At 45.2% G+C, this 11,674-nt stretch overlaps 1 protein-coding gene across 1 annotated transcript; it reads right to left on the minus strand.

The window, feature by feature from the left end:
- Window positions 1–7,605: 7,605 nt before the first annotated feature.
- On the minus strand, window positions 7,606–10,014 carry nkx2.3 (NK2 homeobox 3; the record flags this gene model as incomplete). The annotated part of the gene is made up of 2 exons (XM_080740806.1): window positions 7,606–8,321; window positions 9,597–10,014. The coding sequence occupies 2 exons, from the start codon at window positions 10,012–10,014 to the stop codon at window positions 7,606–7,608; spliced, it is 1,134 nt and encodes a 377-aa protein (XP_080596932.1).
- Window positions 10,015–11,674: the final 1,660 nt, after the last annotated feature.

An 11,674-nucleotide genomic window follows, 5' to 3' on the forward strand; every position in this document is an offset into this window, starting at 1 on the left:
AGCTTCGTTTGGTTTAAAATATGTCTGACATCACTATTTAACTCCTAGTGAAATTATTCGATTTGGAAACGTCACATATGAATCTAGAACGATCATAAAAAACATCCTATAAACCCATAGACCCAGTATAGTATAATGAGATCATTTTAATAGCTGATAATAAATGATATTTAAACGGCGTCTGTGACAACATTACATTTGTTTCTTCCAACATCGACATTTCGCGCATAATTAGACTAAACATCCAACTATTACTTTTAAATTAACATTTTAGCTATAGGACAGTAGGCGTGTAGCCTATTTGTTGAACATGGCTCAAATGTAGGCTACTGTACACCAAAATGTCCATATTGTCTCATAGAAGGCCGAATCCGAGGTTATGTATCACATTTTCAGTGTGCATTTAACTGTCATTGCAACTCCGATTGCGCAGGCTACAAATGCAACCAAATGGACCCGTTTGGTTATTTGTACACTCCATAAATGAACATGTGGGGATTTTTACAGCGTCCATTTTCACTGAACAGGCCTCTCTTCTTGCCTCTCGCGAGTTTAGAGACTCCCATCGCTGTTTAGTCCAGGGGTCTTCAACGGGGGGTCCGGGACCCCTAGGGGGTCCTCAGTGTTAGAATCTTTTGAGTGATATAAACGTTTTTCTCAATTTTTTATATTAACCACTTTAACCCATAGCGTCCATAATCTGATAACGTTTAGCAGAAAATAGCCGATCTACAAGCTCACAACGAAAAGGAGTAGAGTGAAAGGTCAAGTTTAAGTGGTTAAATATCTGAGAACACAAATTGACATGAATCCAAAATACACTGATTGTGCTGTCAAACAAGCATGGAATCTATGAAAAAGTTATGGGGGGTCCCTGCTTCATCTCTCTCTCAGTCTCAACTAAGGGGTCCTTGGCCTGAAAACGTCGAAGACCCCCTGTCTTGAGTTTATAGACTCCCATCGCTTTAGTCTTCACTCTTCAGTGCATCCCTGCACATAAAGTGCTGTGTGCCATCCAGGCGGGGGTGAGAGCAAAGTACGGGTGGTACTGGTAGCACTGGTACAGCGGCAGACCCGCGGTGGTGGTGATGCTGGCGGGGACGGGCATCTCACTGTGCCCCCGGTACTGTTTCTGATCGTCCTTCACCAGCACTTTCACCGCGACTTTCTTCGCCATCGGAGCGACGGAGGATGACGAGGCCATCAACTCGGCCGCCATTTGGCGCCGCTTGGTCTTGTACCTCCGGTTCTGGAACCAGATCTTCACCTGGGTCTCGGTGAGCTTCAGGGCCGAGGCCAGGTCGGCCCGCTCGGGCCCGGAGAGGTACCGCTGCACGCTGAAGCGGCGCTCCAGCTCGTAGACCTGCGCGTGCGAGAAGGCCGCCCTGGAGCGCTTCTTGTTGTTGCCGCCGGGCTTGGAGTGCTGCGGGTCGAAGTGATGATGGCCCGGTGTCTCCCGCTCCTCGTCGCCGCTCGGACAGTGAGGTCGCCTGTTGTCTGCAGTGTCTGTAAAAAAAGAAGAACATAATGATAAGAAGGCCCTGTGGTGAGATCTGGCAAAGGAGCCACTCATAAGCAGAGTTATACAATTCATCGTGCGGCGGTGTCGCTCGCCGAAGCTCCTAATTTCTCATTAGCTCAGTGCGCAAGCATTGCACGTTCAAAGTCACAAATCGTCGTTGGAAAAAAGTCGGGTGGAAATCTTGTATGTCCAAAACCGTTTGTTTTGTTATGATTTAAACTAGTGAAAACAGCCAATCTACAAGCACACAATGCCTCGCATCGTGAGGCATTGTGTGCTTGTAGATCTGCTGTTTTCACTACTTTTTTTTGCAACGGCCTTGTATGGTGAAGCAGGGCTTTACTTTGCGAAAAAAAATGTACAAATTTGAAACTTGGAGATGCGAGGTTTCTGCCCGACACGAAATTATATGAGACATGTCAGTCTGTTGGTCGGTCAGACTCTATCTGATTGACATGACATGGATATAGGTTGTGTTTGCCTTTATGGGAAACCATGCTCATTATTTCAGAGACTGAATTTGAGCTCAGCCCTGCAATGTCATCCATCCCAAACAAACATAAATGAAGGCTGCAGGCCACTTCTTAACGCAAAGTGGTCTGAAATCTCATTAACACCGGCGAGGCTTCCTTCCTCTTGCAAAGACACACACGAGGCCTATAAGGTTAAAAATGAACATTATGAAAGTCCAAAACTCGTGATTTAGATTCGTTATACTCTCCCTGACTCCCTCTCTGTCTCTCAAACGGAAGACAACAATAACACGTCTCACCTTCTTCTCCGTGCGCAATGTATAATTCCGTCTCGTCCCCCGTCGTGGATTCCTCGCTGCAGCAGGTCTCAGACGGGGGGGTGTTTCTGTTTCTGGAGTCGGAGGGGCCGGGGGGAACCCTCATCCCCGGGTGGACGCGGCTCTCGCTCACATCCCCAAGAGGCAAACCAAGTCCCACGCCGCCACGTTCCCCGGACCCTCTGCCATAGCAGCAGGTGTCCGGGTTGTTTGACGCGCGGAGCTGATGAGGATGAGGCGGTGGGGGCTTCATCCTCCTGGACCGGGGGGCGTCCAGGATGTCGCTGATGGAGAAAGGGGACACGTTTAGAGTCATCATAGCCGCGCGCCAGGAGGAGGAGGAGGAACGCGCCCGAGATTCCCCGTTCAAGTCAAGTATGATTTATGATGTGCCTGCTGCGTGCGTTCACACAGATCCACATCAGAAGCGAGCGGTCCCTCCTCGTCATCAATGCGGTGGTGGTTCTTGAACGCGACCGCGCCGTCTTTCTGTGATTTAATTGTGGTGGAGCTGCCTGGTTCCCCCGGCGTGTTGATGTGTCACACCGCTGTCAAGACTGCATTAAGAACTTCTCGCCGCTGCAGCCCCGGGTGGCTGCTCATTGGCTGGCTGTTGCACCACTGGCCCCTCCTTGATACCACCCTTTTCTCAGTGTAGGCTACATTTAAACCTCTTGCATCTTATTCTGGATGGGGGGCATTAACAAAAAAAGAAAAGAAAAAAGAAACATTTGTTTAGACCCAGAGAGTCCATGGAATCCATGCACTTTGAGAACCATTGATCTACAAGCTCACAATGCGTGGCGATGCACCGCTTTGTGTGATATACCTTTTATAAGACGGGTTGGTTTATAAGTGCATGTCCCTGATTGATTCATGTGGTTATTTATTTACTCTAGGAAATTCATAAATGAATGATGATTTTGCTGTGTGAACAGGAGTCTAAAAACAAATTTGACCCATTAAATTATCACACAGGAAAGAACCGTGTATATTGTTATGGAGAATTGCTATTAAATAGGATAAGTTTATGCAACAGCTTTGCGAAAGCAATGTTTATAAATATATTAATATTAATAATAATATTATTATCCATCTTTTAGTGTTAATTTCAGGAATTAAATAAATGCCAGTGCGTAAATATTGCCAAAAGTTTTACCGTGCAAGGCTTTAAATGTTTGAGTTTATTATCCAACAGACAATTGTGCAAAATCCTGATCCTGTTAAACAAACAGAAATTAAAATTCATAAAATTAAAACATTGTTGCTGATTGGTGAACACATGTCACCTATATATGAATGTACAAGAATTTCAATAGACCAATTAAAGGATAATTACGTCCAATTAGCATTATTTTGGGACAAAGGACCTGGAGTAATTGAATAATTTATAGTGAAGGGAGATTTTTAATAATCCTATAATCATGGCAGATTTATAATCCTATAATCATTAGCTTGCAGCCAGAATGGCAGACAGCAGTAGGATATACTAGGGAGGTCAATAGCGCCACCGTGTGGTCATGTTATGCTTAGGTCTATTGAACAAAACTAGAGTTGAGATCCCTGTCTGTCTGTCTGTCTGTCTGTCTGTCTGTCTGTCTGTCTGTCTGTCTGTCTGTCTCTCTCTCTCTCTCTCTCTCTCTCTCTCTCTCTCTCTCTCTCACACACACACACACACACACACACACACACACACACACACACACACACGCGCACGCACACACACACACACACACACACACACACACACACACACACACACACACACACACACACACACACACACACACACACACACACACACCGCACGCACACACACACGCACTCACGCCTAGGATATGTTACGCAATCAGACCTACCCTTCATTGATGTGATGTGATGACAGATAAGTGATCCTCCTGCTTTTTCTTTTTCTTTCTTGTTCTGACTAAACAGAGAAATATCTCCTCTCGCAGGAGTGTCAAAACATGCAGATACGCTAGAAGAAATCACAGAAATGCTGCAGAGCAAAGCTGCAGGGGTTCAGATCATTACACTGTAGCCTATAGTCAGGTACCATTTCCCCATCAGTTAAAAAAAGGTCTTTGACGTCTCCTTTCTTAATTGGTGGTTATTGTGTTGCTATTCGTTATTTTCACAGTTGACTTATTTATGAAATAACGTCATTACTCTAACTGGAAAAGACAAGACATGTCGTGGGTAAATATCCAAGATTTGTTTTACATATTCTGCAATGTAAAAAATAACAAGAAAATAAATGTGTTTAAAATAATTTCAAACAATACAAATAAATCCTTTTAATTGAAATATTATACATTTTCAAAATATATAAAATTACGAAACTATTGTTGTGAGCTTGCAGGTCAGCTATTATCACTATTTTTAATATAGTATCTAGCCATATTACTTTATCCCGGGGAGACACCAAATGTATCTTTTGGCCCAGCCTCGACTCGAGTGAAAAAGTTTGGGAATCACATTGGATGTTTCGTCTCCCACGCCACACAAGAGACCTGGGGTTAGAAGAACTCCAGGGGTACGTATATATAGCCAGGATATGGAACCTATATGAACACTCTCAGAGTTCTGCCATGTGTGTACTTGAGTGGTTGTTGTTACCATGGGATGGTGATGTGTTGCTTTGGGAAAAGTCCTCTCACGCCTATACAGAGGCGTCAATCGGGTATGGCAAGATATGGCAGCTACTACCTTGGCTACAGGGGGTAAATAATAAAATGTACTTTTCATTGTGCCTGTTGCTAAGGTATGGCAACATGACTGGTGTCTTGCAAGACACCAGTCATGTTGCCATACCTTAGCTTTTTCTGAACTGACGCCGCTGCACGCCTATAGGATGAGCTGAGCTGCTATGTTTGGCAGCGACAGATAGCAATCACTGCACTCATAGCAGGCCATCAGCAGCCCAGGCTCTGCGCCGACCCGAGGCACAGCAGCCGTCCTGTCGCCAGCTCTATTTACACTGGGGACTCTCTAGCACTTAAGACACTGACACCAGGTATGTTGTACCGGCAGCGCAGTAGCCATGAGGGGAAGTGACCAGCATCATGATAGAGACGAGACAAACACTTTGTTTACGCTGCCATTCATCTCCATTAATAGCGTCTGCTATTCGGACCGTATGATAGGAGGAGGTGAGGAGGGAGGGAGGGAGGGAGGGAGGGAGGGAGGGGGCGTTTGTTTAGCCCTGTCTGCAACAATTAGTGCGTGTGTGTGTGTGTGTGTGCGTGTGTGTGTGTGTGTGTGTGTGTGTGTGTGTGTGTGTGTGTGTGTGTGTGTGTGTGTGTGTGTGTGTGTGTGTGTGTGTGTGTGTGTGTGTGTGTGTGTGTGTGTGTTTGATGGGGATGGCACGCAAAATGTTTTTTTTTTGTGTTAGCGACAGACAGTGAACATTGCTGTTGTCTGTCTTAAAAAACAAAACAAACATGTTATTAATGTATTATTACTAATAATATTATTAATAATAATAATGGTTGCGTTTACATCGACATTGAACTTTTATTCTTATTATTTATTTACTTTTTACAATTTTACCTATTACTATTTTTTAAATGGTTACTTATATTATTAATTTACTTTTATTTGTATTTCACTTGTATTTCCACATTCAGATGCATCTTAAAGCAGTAAACAGGGCTGTGCCCCGCAGCACTGACCACCCTACAGTCCGCTTGTTGTGAGTGAATGGCGGGGATGCTGTGCTGCTGCTGTCCCGTCCGTCTGGTTAATGTCCTGACCGGACACCACATGCATTCTCTCTGCTTCTGCTTCTTGTCTCAGACCCACGTCTGTCTGCTACACGAGGAGTTCTCACAGGAAAACAAAACATGATGGAGACCTCCATTTAGGCTATAGCATATTTGGCCGGAGAGAAACTATATATCCGTAAGGAATACGTTCTATTATACATTTATTTAAGTGTACAATTTAAATTAAACGAATAACATACTGGGATTGCAAGCCGACTGAAAATCGGTCACTGCTGTTGAAAAATCTGAGCATATTTATATATGCCCCCTATATTATAGTTTAATGAGCATGCATTGCAAAAACTCTCTCACACGCACACACACACACACACACACACACACACACACACACACACACACACACACACACACACACACACACACACACACACACACACACACACACACACTCACACACACACACACACACACACACACACACACACACACACACACACACACACACAGCGAAATCGAAAGGCACAATGCAGATATGAAATGTATGAATGTCATCTTTATATATATCATAATTTGATTTTCTTACGAAGAGAAAAACGATGAAACAAGCGTCATCAGTTTTACCTCACAACACATACCGGTATGCTATAAAATAAAATTAAATAAAAAAACAATTTCCACAGCTCCATGCATGCTTTATGTAACATTTTAAAAACCGTTCCCGTAACAAAACAAAAGCAAAAATACAACACTCTTTAACGCCATTAATTAATTAACGAATTAACGGTTAATTAATTGATGAATGCAATTTATTTTATTGATGAAAAGCAACATTTTATTTGATGTGTAGCCTATTCTGGTCAGGGATGATTTTCCATAATTTTGTTCATCCTTTAGCATCCATGTTGTAAAACAATAGGCCTATAATACGTCAAATTACGCACAATCTTTATCGGCAACATTCAAATCAGGGTTAACCTAAGTCTCCAAGGTAAAATCATCTGTGTTCAACTCTATTACTTGAACACCGACAATTTTACAGTGCAGTTTGACAGCCTTTTACTGTACACGATTTGGCTCAGGAAAACTAGTCCAAAAGAAGCGACAGGAATCCATCAATAGAGTCAAGAAGACAGAAGGCCACCGTTCCCAATGTATTTGACGACATCATTACGTTCAAAAAGCGAATAAACGTCGGTATGCCATGACGGGAGGTCTGCGGCTATTTCTCTGACTGGTTTAGTACATTCCCCATAGCTCATTGGGTGTGCGTCCTTTTCCTGCCACTGAGCAGAAAGTTAATTTTATCACCAAATGAACGCCTCTGGGATATCAGGCGGCAAGTGTCCATTATCCTCTGGGTGTTTCCATCAGGTTCTTAAGTGGATTCCAGGGCTAAATTGACCCACACAAGTCTGTAACTCTGACAGTGTACAAATGGAACCAAATGAACCCTAACGGGTTCATTTGGTTCCATTTGTACACTATCAGAGTTGAGGGGAGACCTTGACATTTTGAGAAACACTGTATAGCCTATATTATGTGCAAATTAAAAATAACACTCGAGGCTACCATGCCCGGATGCCCTGCAGAGTTCCTTGGCAGGGCGTGACCACCGGCGCTTGGGGAGCCTGGCTCTGGGACTGCGCGCCGCCGCCGAGGTTCCCTAAATTCATGTTCATGAACGCGTTCGCGGACACCGTGTTGCTCGGCGTCAGAGCGGGCAAACTGGAGTACGTGCACGAGTACGTGTTGGAGGAGTAGACCGAGTTGCCGTAGGTGTACGGCGGGTAGGCGGCGTTGTAGCCGTAGGGGTTCGGAGCCGCCGCCCCCGCGACCGCGTACGACGCGTTGTAGTTCTGGGCTCCGGCCAGGCAGGGCTTCCCGTCCCGGACCAACACCGGCACGGCCACTCGCCTGGGCGGCGGCGGGTGGTGCTGATGGTGCTGATGGTGGTGGTGGTGGTGCTGGCCGGCCATCTCCAGCGTCTTGTCCTGCCGCTGCCTCTTGCACTTGTAGCGCCGGTTCTGGAACCAGATCTTGACCTGCGTGGAGGTGAGTTTGAGCGAGCTGGCCAGGTGCTCCCGTTCCGGCGCCGAGAGGTAGCGCTGCTGCTTGAAGCGGCGCTCCAGCTCGAACACCTGCGCCTGCGAGAAGAGCACGCGGGGCTTCCTCCGGGTCCTCTGCTGCTGCTTGTTGTTGCCGCCGCCGGGCTGCTTCGCCGCCTCCTCCTCCTCGTCCGGCTCGTCGCAGTCGCCTCCTCGCGTGGCGGCGACGCCGCTCTCTGCGTGCGTGCAACAAGAGAAAGTGAGAAGATGCAAGATGGGTAAACTGTGGTGATAAAAGTAGGCTATGGAATACAACCACCCCCTATAATACCAGAAATAAACACAGCTATTTAATGAGTCAATACCAGGACTACAAAGCATTAAGAGTGACCTCTAGACCTGGCTACTGCACATATAAATAGAGCTGCTAACTTTAAACGCATTTCAAATCGCAGGCTTTTTTTCTTTTTTTGTGTGTGTGTATAGCCTATATCGTTTTGTGGAAAAATGCTGCTTTATGTCCCAAAGCGACTTCAAAATATTGCTGCTATTTGTTGTAAAAAGCGTTATACCCTATTTAACATGTTTTAATATATTGACACTTGCTTTGGCAATATAAACGTATGTTTTCTCATGCCAATAAAGCTCGAGACGGTGTTTTTCGTGGGAGCGTCGTTGCTCATTTAGTTTCGAAAAGATTGGTTAGTAGCCTACTTTATTGACGATTTTCAAAAGGTACCATGAGTTGAAAACTCGCCGAAAGGATGACACAAAAAACCAGAGGCGTAAGAGGCTTGTTTCTATTGTGGTCCAATAAACATATTCAACACTCAAACAACTAGACAAACAAAATGGTACTCTGTATACAAATGCAACCAAATGAACATGTAGCCTAAAGGGTGCATTTGGTTGCATTTGTATACTCAAGATTCGATAAATAACACTTTACTTTGCTGCATAACATTAATTTGTGTTTATTATAACACAGACTTGTATAAATTAAAAGGTGAATTAACTTTGAAGTAACAGCACAAGCAATAGCCTATATATTTCAGAAATATTATTATTATTATATAGTGTGCGTCTCGTGCAAATGTAATTATTAATTAATGGCATTATGCATGCTATATACAGCCATGTAATTACATTATTATAATTATATAGATATCTCACTCCAAAATCCTATTAGGCTATTAATCTCTTTAAGTGCATCCATTGCAGCCATAACATGCAGGTCTGTAACTCTGAGAGTGTACAAACCAAATGGACCAGGGGTCTTTGAAAATAAAACATTTGAAAACCACTATATAGTTGGACTCCTATAGTTATAAATGTCATATACATATTCTGTAGAAAACCCGGAGACTTGGCATTCAGTGATTGGGTCTTGTGATCAAAATAAGAACATTATAATGGTGTGTACACATTTTATTCGTGTACGGACATATTGATGACCCCTGATTCCAATAAACACATGCAAAACAACAACAAAAATCCAATAGTCTACTCACTAGTTTCCAGGTTCTCTTGCTCGCTCTCCCGTCGCAGGTCGGCCGGGTGCCCCTGCTGCCCGTGCGCCGAGCTCGCGAACATCTCCGCCGGCAGACCCTGCTGAGACTGAGCCAGCCGCTCCTGCACCGCGGCGGCCAGCGGGTTGAGATAGGCGGACATCCGAGTCTCCTCGCTCTCCGACAGGCCCTGCGTGGACCCGGGGCTGGGGGTGCCTCCTCCTTCGTCCCTGCCGGCCAACATGCAGGACGGAGGCGAGTAGGAGCGCAGGGCTCCTCCCGGCTGCGACGAGAAAGCCAGCCGAGAGAACAGCCGCTGCTGCTGCTGTTGCTGCTGAGACTGCTGTAACTCCAGCTTCAGAATGTCCTTGACCGAGAAAGGCGTGCTGGATGGAGTTATTAGGACCGGGCTGGGCAGCATTATTAGCATCAGAGGCAGGGAAGGGACGGTCCCACCGCGAAACAAGACATTGAAGAAAGAAGGCTGCCGTTCCTCCCCCGACCACCGAGACAGGGCTATTATTTAGGAGACGCCGCGGCCACTGTCTGTCCCGCGACGGGACCTAGACTATTTGTCTTTTCGGGTTCCGCGCCGTGGAATGGATGAGCCCCGTGCGTAAAGGTAAAAAAAAATGGTTTCGCGGCGGGTTGTTGATTCATGGAGACTGAACTGAAGAGGACTGGCTTGATTTGAGATGTGACATCCCTTCTACTTTTGGCTGCAGGGTCTGAGAGAGAGGGGAGGGGGAGAGAGAGAGAGAGCGAGAGAGAGGGAGAGCAGTCGGTCGGTCCTGTTTGGTTGGCTGGATTCAGCTCAGCTGCGGGAAATGAGAGAGAGAGAGAGAGAGAGAGAGAGAGAGAGAGAGAGAGAGAGAGAGAGAGAGAGAGAGAGAGAGAGAGAGAGAGAGAGAGATAGACGGTCCCCTCTCCCTTTTCAATGACGCGCCCAGTTTTATGCGCCGTCGTGCGACGAAAGATAGCCGACCTACCAGCTCTCCACGAGCCGCTGTATTCACTGTGCGAAGCGTTGTTGTGGGCTTGTAGGTCGGCTGCGTCACGCGACACCGTCGCACGACGATGTATATGAATCGGGCTTGATACGGGGGGAGGGATTGGTGGTGACAAGGGATTGCAGGGAGCAATTCCCATCTATCTATCTCTCTCTCTCTCTCTCTCTCTCTCTCTCTCTCTCTCTCTCTCTCTCTCTCTCTCTCTCTCTCTCTCTCTCTCTCTCTGTTTCTGTTTTTTTATTCTCTCAGGAAGACAAAAACTCCATACACCATCTATATGTTAGATGAAATAATGTTGACATCATCGAAACCCTATAGGCTATGACTCCAGATTGTCTCAGGTAAGGGACTTTTGATTCCTTATATCATAGGCTATACACATAACACTAAAAAATATTTTATGGCTTAATAGCGGAACCTCTTTTGGCGCTATATAGGCTATAACGCGTTAACGCCTATATCTCTCCTATCTATCCCTTCCCTTCTATAACACCTACCAATTATGTTTGTATTATGGACCTAACTTATAGCTCCAGTGGGCTAGCAAGGTTCTTTGTACAGTGATGCAATAATTTTACCTCATCCTAAAGCATCGCTGGACCACTGGCTATTGACAGAGGGGGAACAAAACCATAATTTTGATTTTATAAAATCAGTCAATCTCAAAATGGATGGCGTGTATTTTTTTGTGCAGTGATTTGAATAAGGATTATCGCATATGTTTCCGTTTGGACACACTTAGGGGCCCACTGCAACCCACAACAACAACCACGATAATTCCTCCCATCATCACTTTGGAGGAGTTTTACAGATTACACATATCTTGGTTTCCTGTATAAGCCATTCGCGGATAAGATAATATGGCCTGAGTGTGGGAAATAAGATAACATTTCAATTCAGTTGCAGTTGCAAGTGTTGCAGTGGATATTTTAGGCATTTGCTGCAATTGTTCGTCTATTTTCATCGATCAAATTCCATAAGTAAATTATAAGCTATGCTAATAAATAGGCTACTTATCTGGTGGGCAAGTATAGCTTATCTCAAACATATAAAATATAGGCTACACTAACA

The sequence above is a fragment of the Nannobrachium achirus genome (genome assembly GCF_963921795.1).
Source record: "Nannobrachium achirus genome assembly, chromosome: 13".
Lineage (NCBI taxonomy): Eukaryota > Metazoa > Chordata > Actinopteri > Myctophiformes > Myctophidae > Nannobrachium > Nannobrachium achirus.